Genomic DNA, 18,962 nt, shown 5'->3' on the forward strand with positions numbered 1-18,962 from the left:
GCCTCATTTCGGGCTCAGCCACGATGAGGCAGACTAACTAGAAATATTCTGCCAGTAATTAATGTGTGTGTGGCGGGGGTGAACGTGTATTAATAGAAAATCCCTCGGGTGGCAGCGCGGACGAGTTCTCAATGGAGCTGAGGCAGTGGTTCTCAAACTTTCTCTGTCACGCCCCACCTTGGAGGAAGAACAATTTGACGTGGCTGTGTCTTGAGGGATCCCGATGAACCTGCAGGTGGTCCCATGTCTCTCGGACAAAGTTGACTTTTGACCCCATTGACTTGCATGGCATTAGGGTTAGCGATAAGGCTGGAATTAGGGTTAGGTTTAGGGTTACTGCTGGAATTAGGGTTAGGGTTTCGGGGTTCCTCATGGGCTAGAAGCCCCAAATTTGACGTGGCTGTGTCTTGAGGGAGCCCGATGAACCTGCACGTGGTCCCATGTCTCTAGGACAAAGTTGACACCTTGAATAACTCTAAATATGCTTTTTATGAAAGTATAAAACATGTTTGAGTTATGTTACACTTTTATTGTTTCCTACATAATTCCATGTGTGTTCAGTGAGAGGCTGCAATGTCAATAGTCATGAAAATGAAAGAAAAGACATTAAATTCATAGGATGTGTCCAAACTTTTGACTGGCGGTGTATGTTAGTGAGTAGTGGTGAGTTGAAGATGCGGACGTCGCTCACCGATGAACGCCGCTGTTGCACATGACGATGTGCGTGGCGCCCAGGCGGGCGCACAGCTCTGAGGCCACCGGGAGCAGGCCCACCCCGGAGGCCCCGCAGGCCGTGTTCTGGCAGGCGGCGGTGCGGCGGCAGCTGATGAAGCTCTCCATCAGGCGGTAGAGCTCGTCCAGGGCGTTCAAGGGACGCATCAGCTGAGGAGGAAAAAAAAACGCTGTTCATCACCTCGCAAAAATACTAAAGCGACTTTCAAAACAGGTTTTTGCTTCTTTTTTTCCCACCCCTGATTGATTTTGCATCTTTTTGGGCTGTCCAGACACATCATGGAGAGTTATTGTATTGCAGTTTTTCTCCAGCCTCCTTTCACACAGCAATGCTGACAGTCCCTGAGTGTCGAGTCTGGGTGAGCCAAGACGGACAGCGCGGTGACATGTATTAGTTTTAATGAGCAGCGTGGTTCCGTGTCTAACGGTCACACTGGTTGGTTGCAACACAAATTGTTTGCCTTCGTTATTATTTTTCGCCAGCACTAGCAGCTAAAAAGGTCGGCATAAAATATGCATTACGCGTGCGATGTAGATAAATATGAATGATGATTCAAGAGCTGTTTTTTGTGGAGGCGAGGTGGATAATTGTTCCAATGATGTAATATGTACAAAAAAAATGTATCAGGAGATACAACCGTCAAGTATTCCAGTGCTTCTTGACCGTGTCACACACACACACTCACATCAATCTTACCTTGTCGATGAGGGCGGCTTTTGGCGCAGAGCTCGGCGGCACGCCGGACTGGTCCAGGCAGAAAGCCCTGCAGGGGGAAGACAGGACGGTTCACTTGTCAAGGAAATTTAGGGCGAGAACCTGGTGACATTTATCGAAAGGAACTCAGACACAGGTCCGTTTCAGGTACTTTGGTTCTAGGAACACACTTTGCGCATTCTTTTTTTTTTTTCCCCGCACCATTAGGTCATCGGGAGCGGCGGCTGCCTTTCTGGGAAAAGTAGGCCACCGGCTTATTATGAAGCTCCATCATCTGACGATCAATCACCAAAGTAGCTCGGGCCCAGCTCAGCAGAAAGGGAATGAGCGTCTCGCTCGTCCCGGGCACGGCTCCAAAATGCCTTCGCCTCCATCCATTCACGGAGCCAGGGTCAATTTTTTGGTGCCGCTTCCCCTTTCTGCACGCTGGAGGCAGCACCGGGCCGACGTCGAGCGCACCAGCGGCGAGCAAAGGTGAGGCAGAACGCTGCTGGTGCAGACTCGGCCGTCCGCAGCTCCATCAAATCTCCTTAATCCGGCGGCGTGCTAAAAATAGGCGCAGCACGCCACATTAAACCTCCCCCCCCCCAAACTCGCAATAAAATCACACAGCTCATTACCCCCCTGGCCAGAGGCAAATTCATGCCAATAAAACAAAAACAAAAACACTCAGATCATTAGAATTGTTGAAATTTGTGACAGAGATTGATCAAATCTGTCTTAATCGGTCTTAACTCTGCTTGACTAATAACACACTTGCCATATGCGCCACTTATGACTGGTGCTTTTGTCTTGTCAGTAGATTAATTATTCAGAGGATGCTTCTACAGCCCCTGCATTAGGATTCTGTCAGTGATCAGAAACTGGCTGCGTTAAGACGAGACAACAGGATGGCAAACCTGCAGCTGCATGTGTAAGAGGTGCGCAGAAGACTTAATAATAATAACAATAATAATATTATTATTATTATTATTGAATTGGATTTATATAGCGCTTTTCAAGGCACCCAAAGCGCTTTACATTGAAGCCATCATTCATCCACACCATGACATTAACAATACATGTTTGGCTTCCCAATATTCATTGCATCACAGCTGCGAACATTCTTCATTTCGCACTGGAACTCTGTGACAAGCATTGCTAGACATTGCCATAACAGTCATAACATATAGAGGATTCATTTGGAAACAAGTGACAAATGCTTATTTCAAAATGTACTCAATAGCTTGCACTGCCATGTGTAAACAAATCTTGAAGTAGGAAAGCTATCATCAGTGGATTGTTTCTGGCTACAGAAAAAGTAAGTAAAGCATCACCCAACAAAAACGTCCTCAATTTATTTCGCCTTCATGTCTTCAGCAGCATTTCCCCCCCGATCAACACAAATCACTCAAATATGGAAACTCAATTCATTAGCCATGGATGAGTGAGCTGTCAGTCTTTTTTTTCCATCCTCACTTGTTGAGGCTTTCCAACATTTAATCCCTATTCGCCAAATGATCCTTTAACCCCGGTGGCGCGCTCTGCTAAACGGCAGCCGGCCCGGTTTGCTGGGGGTGTGTGGTGGGTGAGCTGGGGTGTGGTGGGGTGTCAGACGGAGCTAACAGCCCGTGTAATTGGCTCAAGATGGCCTTATCATTCAAACGATGTCCAGGAGCTACGCTGCCGCGGCGCAGCATCGAGCGCCCGCCGCTGAAAATATCGAGGCCCGACGGAGCAGCGTGCTGACAACAAATGTTGATCCATTTCAACGCCGCATTTTTTTGTTGGCCGGCTGTCCTCCTCTAAATATTTGATTTTCTGTCGCTGTGCTAATACGACGTGGGGCATTTGCTATGCTAGAAAGGAAGAGTAAATAACAGGTCAGGAAAAAAGAGGGTCTGGAGGTGCAGTGAAAAAGTTTTATCCCAGATCAGTTGTGACTCCCGCTGCTATCTGTCTCCTTGAACTGCAAGCCAGCTCAGCGTCGTCCCTCTTGCTTATCGGCTGGCTGCATTGACTTTTATCTCTAAAGGTCCTAATAGAATCTGTCTGTGTTTTCTCCCCCCTTCCAAACTCTGTTTCATCTTCCGATATTGGTCTATCTCATCTAATCCAGCCTGAGTAAAAAGAACCCCACCACATTGTGACCCCTCAGGACTCAACCCCAGACCAGGTCGCTGACCAGGAGGCTTTTTGAAGAGGCTGCGAGTCTCATTTCAATTTTCAGACCTTCACATCTCCATAAAACAGATTGTTTAGCCCCTCTGTTTACAGCCTCCCGTAAAAAAACAAAACGTCTTAGTTTGAGCTAAATCCGAGGGTCTGAGAAAGTGGAGCCGACGTCTGGCTGGGGGTTTTGTCACCATGTTACCATTTTTGCAATAGTTTGGCTCCAGCCTCTCAGGTTGTATTCATCAAATTTAAAGGCTGCATCTATTGTGAGTTGTCGGGATGCTTGCTTGGACGGTTCCCTTGAAGGGTTTCCCCCAACGCGTATTTATGCATTGCAGTAAATACCTGCAGCAGTCTGCCTGCACCTTCAGAACCATCTCACACACACACGCACGCACGCACGCACACACACAACTGCCAAACTGCTTTTACATGAGACTCTAATGGAGAATTTGGCCAGAGGCCAACGAGGAGCGAGTTTTATCCCTCCGCTCTGATGACGATACTTAATTCTCTTTGTTTCTGCTTCCTCCTCTTCCAAGCTGCAGGACACTGGAGATCCTTCAGAGCTCAGCTCCAAGATGGTGGTGGGGGTGTATAAAGACATAGGTGTACTCAGAGGCAGCAGCATTGCAGTGTCCTCAAATCTCCCCCCTTTTCACAACGTACTAAAAGGACCTTAACGTCTTTTCAAGAATAAAGGATTCAGGCGAGTTCACTCGGGGGCAGCGCAGGCAAAGTGTCTGCGGATTTTATGACACTGCAAGTGACGGTCTGGGAGCCAAGGTGCACGCCGGTCCATGTAAATCACTCGGGCTGCAATGATGGATGACACTCAACGTTATTAGATCAGCCGCCAGAGCCCTGCGCTGCGCTGCAAGGAATCCTTGGGGCTAATGAGGGCGTGGAGGAGCCCTCAAACACACACGCACGCACATGCGCGCCAGGGGTGACGGTGACGCCAGCGTGTGTGTGTGTGTGTGTGTGTGAGGGACAGCGTGGCCGAGCGATTTGTTGGAGGTCACGTCCTCGCTGCCCGCCTCCTCCCTGTTTACACATGCAACCAAATGTTTGCAGTCAGCTACTTGTGAACCGTGGTTCGGCAAAACAAAAAAATGAACTAGTTCCACTTCTCATTAAATCATCGTGACTGCTTTTAAAGCCATTCTTTTCCCGTCATATGTCATTGCTGTCACCATTTGTCGTCCAAAATCAACAACAAATCTGAGGGTTGATGCTCAGGATTTTTTATTTTTTACTACACAGAGGTTCGGTGGCTCTAGCTGGAGCAGAACAAAGCCACCGCCGTTACCCTCAGCGCTCTGGTGGGCTGGGAGCCCCAGCGCCGCCATGCACAAAGAAGAATGAACGGCTTTTTCATCACCGACCTGAGCTGGGAAGAAGTGAAGCTTTGTCTCTGTAAGGACAAAAAAAAATGATTAAACTTCCACTGTCTCCCTTTTTCTTTGATATATAAAGTCTTGGTCTTGTCTTGGTCTCGAACCCCAAATGTTTTGGTCTCCATCTGGATACTCTCTAGTCTTGATAATGTCTTGGTCTCGGTTGGTGCGGTCTTGACTGCAACACTAGGAGAGGGTGCAAAAAATATGATGCGTGCTGCTGCATTTTGCATAGTTGCATGTGCAAAATCGCTTCTGAATGTGCTCATTCACAGTCTGGACACAGGTCACAGTTGCCCCGAGGTCCGAGCGCGCTTCGGTCACAGGGGCAATGCAGTTAGAGGCCGGCGTGGCTCCACCGTGCACTTGAACAAAGCATTTTTTTTTTTTTGCACAATTGAGACTTTGAGGGCTGCAGAGGTCTGATTACGGGTTCCCTGTAGCCGCAGGCAGAGCAAACACCGATGGCACAAATGACCTACAAGCTGTGCAGCACGGCAGCGAGTCGGGCTAACAAAAGCCTGGCAGACAGCAGCGAGAGGGGACGTCAATTTTTCATTATTTTGTTTCACTCACACTGACGGATCCAAACATTCGTATTAATCAAACAACGCTGCCGAATCCCCCCTGAACTGTGGAGATTTCACCGGCTTGCACCGCTGCAGAATGCCCCTCCGATCAAAGGGGAAAGAAAGCCTTCAGGCGTGCGCGCGTACGTGCGCGCTTCCTGCCTCAGCCCTGCGCACGGTGTTGCTCTCACGGACGACTCCTGCACCTGCTGGAGCAAACGCCATCCAGCTGCCGGAATTCGCTGAACCGTCTCTTTCCTTCCTCCAACGCTGCAGCGCTGCATTCCACAGCAGCTGAAATCAACAGTGGGAAAAACAGAGAGGAAGGAAAACACGGACTTCCTGTCAATAAGAGCGCGACCGCAGGCCTGTAATAATCTCCACTTGTGAATAAAACATCTGCACAGTCTGTTGCGGCCCCTCCCTGACTCTCCGCCTCACCTCGGCTCCTCATCCTCGGCCCTTCACTCGCATCCATCAATCTTCCGGCCTGCTGTGGAGATCCATATTCCCCTTTTAATCTCCTCTCGCCCATTCTTTCCAACTCCGGAAGGAATAGATTGGGTGGAGCGGCCGGACCATTGCAATTTCCAACTATTTCAGATATTTTTCTGTGCGTGCGCAAATTTATCTTGGGAGTCTTGAAATATTTTTTTAAAAAGACAAAAAGACTCAGAAAAACATAAGCAATCAGTACTCATCAGTAATATATGTCAGGATTAGGGATGCAACATATCAAAATGCAAAAATGTTCGACTAATGCGACTAATTTCATTTAACTGATTAAATTCCTAATCGACAATTAATCGTTAATCGATTAATAGTTAACCTCCCTAGTCAGGATTGTAGTAAACACTCCCATCCGCACACACATTCTGGCTACACGCACTGTAGCGCCGACTCCTGTGACAGCAGGCATGTGCCTGAGATTTCACAGACAGAAAAGCCGGGCTGAAAACATGACGTAACCTTTCAAATTCAATCCCTTCCTGCGCTACTTTCACAGAGGTGGCGCGTTTGAGAAAAAGAGGAGTAGAGCTTGACACGTGACTTCACACGATCAAACAACCCCGGCGGGCTTTGAAACCACAAACGAAACCACGAATGAAACAAAACATCACTTATCTTGTGTGTAGCCTCCTGCAAAATCACTTTGCTCTTCTTTCTAGGACTCACATTTTCATAGCACGTATGTTTTAATCTTTACCTTATTTATTGTTATATTCATTGTTGCTTGTTGTACTGTTAATGTCTTGGTTGCTGCCGTGACACCACAAATTGAAAGTATCAATAAAGTTTATTCAATTCAATCCCTGCTTCCTGTTTTAGTCGTGAATTCTACATATCTACAATCTAAAAACAACGCGGCTGCAAAGAGCAGAACCCAGACCTGTTATTGGCACCCTTTGTGACATCACAAAGGGCTTATTTTCTGTACACACTTTGACAGTAAGAATTCATCATTTTCCTCACCATTATGCAAAAATTCCCCTCCCCATCAATCAATCACTGCATTTTTATTGGACGGAGGTGTGAGGTGCATGTTTTGGAAGTTAACGACTCGAAAAAGAGTCGCCCGTGCGGTTCATTCAGTTCAGCACTGTCCGCTGCCGACAGGCTGTCCGTCAGTCACCCCCCCCCCCCCCCCCCCCCCCCCCCACCGCCTACCTCCCTGCCTCCGGCCAGCCAACACTGTGGCTCCAGCCCAGCACTTCCGTGGCCTGGCTCCAAGGATAACGAGGCGCTTGAGGTCAGAACGCCGACGGAGAGACGGAGGCAGAGGAGTGACATCACGGGCTGGTCGGTCTGCGGTCGGGCCGTGGCGCTCGGAGCAGCAGCAGGGCTAACGTTACACAGGGGGAGGGCGCCGCCCGCTCGCTGACTGATGAGGCGGCAGATCGTAATATTTACTCTGCTGCAAGCGGCGGTGGGCTTCTAATTTAACAGCCGTCAAAACCGGCCGCATGAGAGCGAGAATCAACTGGCGGGAGACGGCGAGGCGCTGCTCGCCAATTTGGCCGGCGATGAGTGAAGAAAGGGTCGTTCCGGCCGTTTGAAGCGGCGGCCGCGGCGGCGTTCTTCTTGACATTTTCAGCGTACGCTTTTGCCGTGATGTCACTAAATGCACCGCATAGAAACGCACAGTGTGTTTTACTTTAATATGTCTTCCTCGACGACTGGGTTCTGATTTTAACGAGTTCTGATTTGACTGCCTTTATGTCAGTTGTCTTCTTTTTCTTCTGGTTTCTTTAAGATCCAGCACTGCTGCAGTCACTTGTAACGTTGCCTTCATCGTGGTTTTGTATCAGAAATGGCTCTGCTGCTCGTCCTCACCTCGGTTAGCGCAGCGAAAATGAGCACCGACCACCCGTCCTTTCGTCCTGACTCGCTTTAAAATGATTAATACCGACGCAGGTGGTGAGTTTTCCATTTCCACCCCCCCCCCATCAACCCGTGGGTGGCTCAGAAGGCTGGCGAAGCCTCGTGAAAAACTGCAGTTTTGGGAAGGTAAATACAGTTTGGAGGCTTGAGCACGTACAGGGAGACCGAGAGAGGAGTGAGTGTGAGCCTCTTTTAACATTTTTCCTTCCAGCTGGGGCCCTTAAACACACACACACACACACACACACACACACACACACACACACACACACACACACACCCTGGGCAGCATCCATACCCCAGCTCCCCTCACCGTTCCCCACCATCACCGGCAGCCTCGCTCGTCCCGCTGTCAGCACACATCTGCTCTGCGTTACTGCCGGGACGCCATGCTGTCAACTCAATTACGCTCCTTCTGCACCAGGTTGGGCCGCATATAGAAACATACGTTGCACACGCGTGCCGAAAACGCAGTCCACTCGCTATGTGCCCGTGTCCCGCACGTGCAACGGTTAAATTATCCAAATTAATGAGGTTGGTTCGGCCCCGCAGGTGCCGTAACACGTTGGTCGTGTGGAGAGAAATGATAGTGCGTCCACAGTGGAGCCAATTAGAGAAAGTGACATTTCAGAGGCCGATCGTGACGCATTCAGCGCGCTGGGCAGAAAAGTGGGGAGTGTGTGAAATGAAATGAAAACAATGGCGCTAACCCAGGATTTAAAGGCTATGAGGTCCCAGAAGAGTCAGCCGACGGTGACGTCATCGTACGAGGAGGGAGAACGACGGCGCAGCGCGATGAGAAATTTCATCATGGAAGCTGTTTGAGACAATTAAACCTCCTCCCCCCGCCTCCCGCTGAGGAAACTCAAGCAAATAAATACTTTTGTCAATACGCCACAGTTCGAAGCCGCTCGACCCCGTTCCACCATTCCGCCTCTCGAAGAAAAACAGATTGTTTCCAAATGCACAAGGTGGAATTTCCGAGGGAGCTCGAGCTCTGCGTTTAATTACCCGCAACGCATCGGCAGCAGATGTTGCGCTGCGGCAGACGCCGAGCGCTCTCACTCTCGAGGTGGTGAGAGAGAAGAGGGAGAGAGGGAGCGCTGCGCTATGGCCCGAGCTTCAAACGGCTTTTGGTCTATAAAGTTTAATCTTGTTTAATCAGTACCTGGAGTCGAGCTGGCGACGGAGCCGATCTGAGGGACTCAGATGTGCGATAACGGAGCGCACTAATTAACAGACCCCGGGAGGAGCCGCCGTCAGCTTTGAAAGGCTGCGCTTATGAGACTTGCTGCGCGATGAATTCATAATGCGGCGGGCGTATTTAGCAGCGCCGGCATCATCTCTTCTCTTTAAACATAAAGCTGATCTGACTGTGATTTTTACTCTCAAAACAGAAGCTTTTAGCACGGAAGCGAGTTAATATTCAGACGCCGTGATGTTTTGGCCAGACCCACTCGGAGGATGAGATTGAAAAGGAAGAAAACTTTTACGTTTCGGCACCCGTGGGTGTCTGTTTTCCTCCCCTCATCACTGCATCGCCTCCAGCTGGCCAAACGGGCACTGCGGTGAGTGATTTCAGCACTACATCAACGGCGGCGGGCGCACTCGTCCAATCACTCCCGCGCGCCGCCGGCCGGCCAATCACCTTGAGGAACCCGCGGAGTGACAAAGAGTCATGCCGAGTGCGGACGTTCCGTCCTGATTTATTGCCAGACGGGAGAAAGTGAAGAGGACGTTCTCCTGCCTGCATGCGGCAGCAGCGGCGGCGGCGTACCGTAGCTTTTTGTAGTACTGCTTGACTTTGTCCAGCGAGGCGGCGTTGATCTGTGCCTGGTACTCCTCCACCGACACGCTGTCTCGGTAGTAGTAGCCCTCCATGCTCTCCAGCGCTGCAGGCAGAAGTCATAACAAGATGCATGTGAGCGAATGGAGAAATACCAGAAATATAAGTCGAGGACACAACCAGTGAAAAGTTGGGACATACTGTACCTTCTCTTTTTTTTTTTTTTTGATCTTTTCAATTTTCTACACTTTTATTGTTTCCTACATACTCCCATGTGTATTCATATGTAGTTTTTGATGCCTTCAGTGAGAAACTGCAATGTCAATAGTCATGAAAATGAAAGAAAAGACATTCAATTCATATGGTGTCTCCAAACCTTTGACTGGTAGTGTTTATGTTTTTCTTTTTCTTCTTCTCTTGTGCTGTTTTGGTCTTAAAGAGCCCAACTAGCAGAGTTCCAGCCCTCTTGTTCAACCCACCCAGATTATGAAACATCAACACTGTAGAGTGTTCAGGTGCAAACGAATGAGATTTTTGGTGCAACCGCATCTCTTGGAATATGTTTATGGACCCTCATTTCTGTTTGTTTGTTTTTTTCTACCTTGCGTGAAGAGCACTGGGTGGATTTTGACGCCGGCCCCGTTCCTCAACCGCTGGGGCAGCTGGGAGAAGTAGAAGCTCTCCAGGCAGAAGCAGACCTTCAAGTGCTGGCGGCTGCCTTCCACCTGGTACGACACTGGCACGTCTGCCGCAGTAAGGGAGAGAGAGAGAGAGAGGTCGGGGTTCGTTCAAGAGCACTTTGAACGAGACTCAAAGAAACTCACTGGCGACTCGATGAACTTACTGGCCACCAGCGGCTCCCCCTCGAACTGCCGGAAGTAGAAAGTGACCTTTTCCAAGTCGATCAGGGCCACCTGAGTGTCCTCCAGCATGGCCTGCTCATCGGTCTGAGAGAGGAAACACAGGAGGTGCGTTAGAGGGCAGGTAGAGTGCAGAGACAGGGTGATAAAGAGTGAGGTTGATGTCCCAGAAGAGGTCACATTTACTACAGTTGATGGAAAACCATATTTGGAGAACAGGGAGGTTTTCATTTCTCTTCATGGCGTCGACAGAAGGTTGGAAAGTCCTGTTTTGAACCAAAGTCTTTTTTTAAGCCAGATTTTCTACTTCAGACAGATTCATTTTTTTATTTTCTGCATAGTGACCAAACCGCTGCAGTTGTTTTAATGTCGTTGATTTCGTGCCTCGGGTCGCGAAAGCTTTTTCGCTTTTGCAGCTGCTGCTCGGCCCCGATTTGTCTTTTTTTTCGTCGGCGTCCACGTCCTTTGCGCGCGTCACTTTCAAACAAACCATCTCGCCGCTTTCCCCCAACCGCGGGGCTGAACTCGCGTTCGCGCGACTCGCCGCCGCCTGTTTTTACATTTGCTTTCGGCTTGTTTATCTTGATTAAGCCCTGGATGCTCGTGTTTCCCTTTCAAACGCTCCCCTCGGCTCGGGGTGTTTGTGCTGGCGAGGCTCTACCCCTCTTCCCTTTCTTCCCCTCTCCCGCCTCTTCTCTTCATCCGCCGCACACCAAGGGAAAACCGGAACAGCGGCGAAAGAGGATTAGGGGGGGCCCCTTCTTCTGACGGGACGAGTTCAAGACGGAGCAACGCGCGCCAGGGAGAGAGACGAGGACGAGGATCCGCTGCCAAGCGACGCCCGCCGCGCGTGGGCGAGTTCATCCGATGCATCCAATTGTGCTATGGTGGCCTTTCATGTGCGGGCTATGCTGGATTTTTTTTTTTATTATTATTTCTGGAGTCACCTGCCGTTTCTGAGGCCACTTGACAGCAGGAGGATGAAGGGGAAAAGAATCAGAAGCTTCTGAAGGCCAAAGCCTTTTTTTAATGACTTCCTGTTGTCATCGTCCGCAGTCAGATGGAGCAGGAAGAGAAAATAAATTTAAATACCCTGAGAAGAAAACACATTAATTATGATGTGGTGTTGTGGTGGAAAAATAGCCCTTCTTTTCGTTCACTTTTTCACTTTCTTTTTTAGTAAAGTTATTCGGTTCTTGCGAGTTTTTCCAACTCATTTCTGCAAGGCGGCAGCTCGCCATTAGCACGCTATTATGGATACATGCCGCTCATAAATTCCCCCGCCACAGGACTGATTTGAATTCATTGCAAATAATAAAGCCCAAATGAGAGGCCTCACGTTCCCCGCGCGCCATGGAGCGTTCGATATAACTGCAAATTAAGCATCGCTGCGGCAATATTGGTACATTTTGTTCTTTCATATCTGAATTGAGAAGTGAAAATAAATCTAAAATGTTGTTCGTTGCCATTTGGAATGTTTCCGAGAAATGATGGCAGAGAATTTTCTGCAGCAGCAGCAGCAGCGGCGGCAGCGGGAGACTCGTCCTTTATTTAAGGACGACATGACGAGCGACGCCGACTTTGCACGTCGGCCGCACGCCTCAAGTATTCAGGCCACATTCCGACACAGTCACTGTGGGCACATTCAGCAAATTTCAGGGTTGTTGTTGGTTTGGTTTTTTTTTTTGCCACACAGCCCGGACGATGCATCTAAACTGCTGATCCCATGCATCAAACGTATGTATGTTTGAATAAAAAATAAGTATTTAATTCAAGTGCATTTCCATATAAATGGATTGTGCGGAGCGGCATCCACGAGACTGAAAGTCATCCGAGGCGCGCGGCGACGCAGCCAGACAAATTCAGGTTTTCTGCAATGCCTGGCCACTTTAAGAAAACATGCTGCGACCGATGAATTTCAGCTACATCGCGCCTTCACTGGCGCGGAAAGAGAACCAGGCGGCGGCAACACGCGTCATTAAACAGCAGCAGCAGCAGCAGCAATCAGTCAAAAAAAAGAAAACCTCCAGGATTTTTCATCCATCGATTTGGGGAACAACTTCAGGGTTTAGGTGTAGATCTGTTTGGTTGGCTGTTAGGGCAGTTTGGGTTGCCAGGTTTTGCAGATTTGAACACGTTTGTGTTCCATGATTCCGCTTTTAGTCATTTAAGGTTCAGTTGAAACATTGAAATTGGAGATTTGAAAGTTACCACATCACACCACATTTTTGTGCAATAACGGCAGCCTGTGTCTCGCTGGGATCTGTCCGTTTATCACCAGCGCCAAATTGTTACAAACAAGAACAACAGAAAAAAAGTGACCCAAAGCGGATTAACTGAGAGCTGAAGCCGCTCGGCTGGCTCACCAGATTTGGGGAGAGGAGGGACTGGAAGTGGAAGAGCAGGCCGGCGCTGGCGATCTGCTCCAGCCAATGGCGGCTGGCTTCCTGGGCCTCCTGGAGGTCCTGCGGGTCCGAGTTGTCTGAGCCGGGCTTCCTGCCTACGGTGTGGAACTGGAGGATGATAGAGAGAGAGAGAGGAGGAAAAACCACAGTGTAAATGAGTCGTGAGCATGTGACCTTGGCGTGCAAATCAAAGATTCTAAGATGTCACGTTGCATGGCAGTGAAATATTGGTGAACCCGATGTGATTGTGCATACAAGGGATAAAGAAAGTGTGAAATCAGGCCAGCGCGACGCACCTGGTTGAGGTGAGCCAGCAGGTGCTCGGTGAAGGCGCACACAGCGGCGACGAGGGACTGACAGAAGACCATGTCACGACGCAGCTGGATCTCCGAGTCTGCGCAGAGATGACGAGAGCGTGAAAAAAGAAAAACTTCATGGATAACAGAAGATTTGGAGGAAAAAACAAAGACACAGTGATGTAAATACGAGTTAAATTGAAGTCAAGTTGAAAAGTTTCATCTTCAAACCTTGAGCTTGTTTCTTGGAGAGGAATGCTGAATAGAAGTTTGCTTCTTTCAGATGTTCTGCTACTTTTGTTTTTCACACACTCTGCCCATGCAGAAAATTGGAGTCTGGACTTTTTAGTTCAGCACAAACAGCTGTCATACTTCCCTGATTTGCAGCGAACAAAAACGTTGTTTTTTCTCCAATTTAAGTGTTTAAAGCAAACTGAGAAAAGTTGAACCTTCACAAACAGTGACATTCGAGTACTTAACCTAACCTAAATCTGTACCTATAAGCCATAACCTAAACTATGACTTAAAGTTAATTTAGGAGTGACAATATGCCACATTTGCAGCCATGACTGTGCATTTTCTGAGACAACAACACTGTCACTTACACAAGCAGAACTCCAATGTGGAGAAATGCACGCAGGAAGAAACATGCACTGGAATTTCTAGCTCGTGTTTTCGTTGTTGTCTGGAGGAGATTGGGACAAACCTGTGTACTGCAGTAGGACCAAGATCAGCCGTGCCTTCACCTCTGGGGGGGGGGATAAAAAAATAATAAATAATATTAAGGAACGTAAAAAGCAGCGATGCATTTAACAAGCAACTCCCGCTGGGCCTCTTTCCCCGCACTGCAGCAGTGTGACCTGAGCCGTAAACTCAACCGCTTAGAGTCATAAATATGATGGTGCCGTGCAGCAGCAGCAGCGGCGGCGGCAGCAGCAGCAATGCTGCTCGTCCGCGGCTGTTTATCTTCGCATATAAGAAAAAAGAACAGAACAGAAAACCTCGCCGTAGGCAAAGGCAATAACATAAATCCTTGTTTGTTTATAGTCCTATCAAACTGCAGGGTGCTTGGCAAAGTACTGCATGACATGAAAAAGCTAACGGGGAGAAGGAGGGGGAAAAAAACAAAAAACAAACAAACGTAAAAAAAAAAAAAGAAAAGGTTGCAGGCCAAGCTGCACATTAATATTAACTCTGCTTATTTGCTCATTCTCGGTCGCGACCGCCAGCTCACCTTTCCCAAGAGTGTCACGTGACCTCCCTTCGGTCCGCCGCTGCATTTGTGAATGTGTGTGTGTGTATCTGTGCGCTCACGCTGCGTGCCAGTAATCACAAAACCACACATCCCCGTCGTGAGCAAATGAGGCGGAAACCTCCCGTTTCGGAGCCGAAGAGGAACTGTGTGTTTAAGGGCTTTGATTCTGCGAAAGCCGCAAGTTCTCGTCTCGAAAAGCTACGGCTCAGAATTTTTATGTATCCCCAGATGGTTTCAGATTTAAAGTCGAGAGGCGGGGAGCGCTGTTTGTGGTTTGGCACAAGCCCGACGTTTTGCAAGCATAATAGGAGTCTCTTAGGTTGTCATAAAAAATCAGCTTCAAACGCTGGAGGACAGGTTCAGTTTGGTGGCACATTAGCTTCCCAGTACAAATACAAATGAATAAAAGACAAACTGACCCTCGACGTATTTGGAAACGGTGTGCGTGAGGGTCTGGATGCTGTCGGGGAGGTTCCAGGGGTCCCGTTTGACGAGGAGACGCAACCGTTTGCCGCAGTTCACCTTGGGCTCCATCTCCTGCAGGAACTCTGACGACACACAATAAACACATTTCGGTGTCCGATTTCCTTCTCTTCTCTTCTCCAATTATTTATGAGATCGATTATTTCATCAACACATTTCCTGGACATAACGACCTTCCTAATTGTCGACACGCGGCAGTAAATTACCGTAAGCGCTCCGGTCACCCTGCTGCTCTCCATTCTCTTGGATCATACACACTGGGAGTCGCGCAGACCCCAAAAAAACAAGCGACGCCGTCTTCTGATAAACGAAACAAGACGGATGAAGCCGCAAAAGTTTAATTTGAAGATGAAAGAGGCGATCAGCTGTGTGACAGAGGCTCCGGGAGGGCGCCTGGGGCTGTGTGTGTGTGTTTGTCTCTTGGGGAGCCAGAGATCAGATGCAGGAATGCCTCACTTGTTGGATAATCCCATTTGCCCCGTTATCAACCACACGCATTACTGGAGAAGAGATGGATCATCTCCGATCAAGGCTTCCCGCATCCTTCCCAGGGGCGTTGCTCCAAACACACAGCCGCCCAGAATATCGGCAGGCCTATTTATAATTCGATCGCATCCAGACTGGAGGAGTCCCGGTGCCAAATTTTAGAGGCTTGCATTCATTAAAAACATTCCGAATAGCAGTGAAAGCTGCTCGAGAAGCTTATTGTGCTCATGACACTTGGTTACCAGCATGCTTTCAAGGGCCTAAATCGGTGAAGGCTCGAGGGTTAAACCCTGTAAAGACCTCAAGGACAAACAACAAACTTAGTTCGCGCTTTGGCAAAGTCTGCAGGGAGCAGCGAGTGCAGACGGAGCAAACGGCGTTCCAGGCACGTTTTTCCAGGAAGCGTTGTGAAATTGCGCTTTCAGCGTTGAAATGTAAAAATTGACAGGTTTGAGACAAGATAAAGCAGGCAAGTGAAAAATTACTCGACTTTGTCCGACTTGGGGAAAAAAACACGGCAATTATCTGAATGTGAGGAGGATTCAGTTTGGAAAAGAAAGGAGAAATTGATTGAATAGGACACATTTAGGACCTGGAATCCACCAATAAAACATTCCAGCATGTCTTGATAATCTATCTCAGACCGCCTACGCAGCCCCGACATCGCGATCATCAAGTCAAATTCTCCAACACTAGCACAGTTGCCAGACAGAAAGAAGCATTTTTGTGGTTGCATTATCACAGTGGTTCTCAAACTTTCTCTGTCACACCTTCGAGGAAGATTTTTTTTTTTTTTTTTCGCGCCCCCCCCACTTTGAGAAACCCTGCATTATCAGAAATGTACCTTGCAGTCCCCTCGCAGGTGTGAAGCACTTGGTTTGCTCAAAGGCCCGAGTCACCACTGCTCCTCTCAGCATGCTGGTGACTGAGTCCACCTGAGGGTGGGAGGGGAACACACAAACACAGACACACACAAACACATTCACTGTTACACTTTCCCACCAGGCCCTTGATGAGAGGAGAGCAGCAAAATCCGCTGCACTCGACACAACTGGCACATCTGCGTCGCGGGCACACACACATTCTCACAGCCCCGCCCCCTCCCTCATGAATGCCATTTGCTGCGCAGAGTGTAAACAAAGCTGAGGAAACTGCTCCATCATAAAAAACTTTAAAAAAAAATGGCAGGAAGTGCCGGGACGGCAGAGCAGCGAAGTCAGGAGGGGACCCACAGAGGACTGTCAGGGATGAGGGTTTATTTTTCTTAACTGTTTAAATAGAAAGAAAATATGGAAAAGTCAAAGAGCTTTAAAAGTTTGTGCTGGAACTTTACTTTGTTTGTGTGCAGTTCAGCATCTTGTTAATGGCAATATTTGGAGGCTATATGTCTGTGGGTAGATACTGACGCGCTTATTTGTTGTCTAACGATGTTGGGATGATGACAGAGTGCATGTTTTCGTGTTCAGTAAAGTTTTGATTCCCTTTACAGAATTGCTAATCATAGTTTGCTAAGTAGCTAGCTTGCTAATTGCCATGTGGAGTTGAGCAATTTTGTACAATGGTTAGCTAACTACAGAGGTAAATGATATACCCTAGCCGTGTTTTTGAGTGTTTGAATGAGGCCCACAGTCGATTTAAGTGACATTTGAATTATATGGAAATACTGTAAAGAGTTGACAGTGGTTATATTTTGTTTGTATGTTTTACTACAGTTTTACAAAACTTGAGAGTGGATTCAACCGCACTGTTCAAGACGGAAATGCAAGGAAATCAGTAAAAACAAAAACTTAAACTTCCAAGCTTCAGATTTCATTGGATCGACTCACATGTTGTCTCACTATCTGTCTAGTTTGACATCAACTCAAGCGAGGACAGAATAAGTTTCTTATACCACACCTGGCTGAACAGATGCTCTAGAAAGCTGTGGAGCCTCTTCTGCTTTTCGTGGGACAGCCACACGCTGGAGGGCATCTCGTCTCCTGCAGGAGTGTGGAGGCAACGTATTAGTGCACAAAGCCGAGACCGTAGCCAACCGTGTGTGTATGTGTGTGTCATAGGTAGAGGCTAGTTGACAGGACAGGCAGCTGAGTGAGAGGTTAATGACAACTCAGGCTGACGCGAAGCAAAACGGCCGTCACATCCAATGATGATCAGTAGGGGGGAGAAAAAAAAAGATTCCCCCACCGGCCCGTTTTCACCCTCTCGACAGTGTAATCACACAGTACGATCGTAATCATGAACCATCACTTGAGGGACTATTTGTCAGCACGCTACTTAATTGGAGGGTTGCGGTTTGTGACACTTTGCAGGAGAGCGCCGGCTTTTCTTTTTCTCAAGTGTGTGTAATTGCGATTTGCAGATGTTTCCATTGAATGGTGAGAAGCGCTTAAAATCTCGTCTGCCGTGATTTTACTAGAATTAAGAAAAAAAGCTTTTGTTTGTTTGCTGTCAAGAACGGTTGTTATATTTCTCTCTTTGACGACTTGTCAAAAAATATTCCGTCTCCTCCTCCATCCAAGCATAACACACCATTTTCACTTGAAGTGAACTGGTCACATGACCCCGTACGTCACGTCCGCTTTTAGCCGTATTTGAGAGGTTTTTCAAAGTTTAGGTGTTTTTTATTGCGATATTTAGGTTCTTGCACAATTCTAGGGGTAATGGAAACGCAGCTATAGTGGGCATTATGCACATGTATCTGTGTGTATCCGTGTGTGTGTGTGTGTGTGTGCAATGTTTGCCCACCAGAGTCCATATCATCACTGTGAACATAGGAGCTGCAGTGGCTGCTGCAGATGCTGCTGAAGGAGGCGATGGAGTTCCTGTTGCTGTTGCAGTCACTGCGAGGAACCAATGAGAGGAAACAATTACTCAGCACCACGCGCATTCCAAACAACATTTTGAGATATTTTCGATGTTTCCTTTCCTTGTTATGCCGGGGAATAGCTTTCACTGCACACCGTTACTTTGACAGCACTTGAAAACGTTTCCCCCCCTTTTTCCAGGCTGCTTCGAACCCGCACCTGTAGGAGTCCCGGTTGCTGATGGTGTCGTGGCCGGAGTCCTCCTGCTCGTCCCCCGTCGCCATGTTGAAGCACACTTTCTTGCCGTTCCGCTCGCCCTTCTCCCCCTCGCACTCGGCCGAGACGTCGCTGTCCGGGCTGCTCGCCTCCGTGGCCGGCGGCGGCGGGTGGGTGATGGTGGATAGAAGGCTGCGGGGAAGCCGAGGATCATGGGTGAGGTTAAGGGGGATTTAAAAGAGCCGTGCCGTTTTAACCCTTAAGCTATGAATCGAGGCAGCGGAGTAATAACACTTTTCAGCTTTTCCAACTAATATGACAACGGTCTTATGTTGCACATTCTATTTTATTATTTCTGCTATTTTGTAATACATATTTTCATATATTTAGTGTAGTTAGCTATTCTTTTTTATATTGCC

The 18,962-nt window shown here is 48.3% G+C and overlaps 1 protein-coding gene across 1 annotated transcript in view; it reads right to left on the reverse strand.

The window, feature by feature from the left end:
* Positions 1 to 18,962, reverse strand: part of prex2 (phosphatidylinositol-3,4,5-trisphosphate-dependent Rac exchange factor 2) — a 70,073-nt gene that overhangs the window by 6,884 nt on the left and 44,227 nt on the right. The window contains exons 26-38 of the mRNA XM_076050281.1: positions 18,547 to 18,735; positions 18,269 to 18,363; positions 17,420 to 17,502; positions 16,368 to 16,458; positions 14,974 to 15,102; positions 14,006 to 14,047; positions 13,300 to 13,397; positions 12,965 to 13,111; positions 10,583 to 10,685; positions 10,340 to 10,483; positions 9,730 to 9,844; positions 1,430 to 1,496; positions 692 to 882 (exon numbers count right to left, since the gene is read on the reverse strand). Coding sequence (XP_075906396.1) covers positions 692 to 882; positions 1,430 to 1,496; positions 9,730 to 9,844; positions 10,340 to 10,483; positions 10,583 to 10,685; positions 12,965 to 13,111; positions 13,300 to 13,397; positions 14,006 to 14,047; positions 14,974 to 15,102; positions 16,368 to 16,458; positions 17,420 to 17,502; positions 18,269 to 18,363; positions 18,547 to 18,735 — 1,494 coding nt within the window. The remainder of the gene's footprint in view (positions 1 to 691; positions 883 to 1,429; positions 1,497 to 9,729; positions 9,845 to 10,339; positions 10,484 to 10,582; positions 10,686 to 12,964; positions 13,112 to 13,299; positions 13,398 to 14,005; positions 14,048 to 14,973; positions 15,103 to 16,367; positions 16,459 to 17,419; positions 17,503 to 18,268; positions 18,364 to 18,546; positions 18,736 to 18,962) is intronic.

Source organism: Nelusetta ayraudi, unplaced genomic scaffold (assembly GCF_046127955.1).
Source record: "Nelusetta ayraudi isolate G7.1 ecotype Tasmania unplaced genomic scaffold, CSIRO-AGI_Nayr_v1 ptg000127l, whole genome shotgun sequence".
Classification (NCBI taxonomy): domain Eukaryota; kingdom Metazoa; phylum Chordata; class Actinopteri; order Tetraodontiformes; family Monacanthidae; genus Nelusetta; species Nelusetta ayraudi.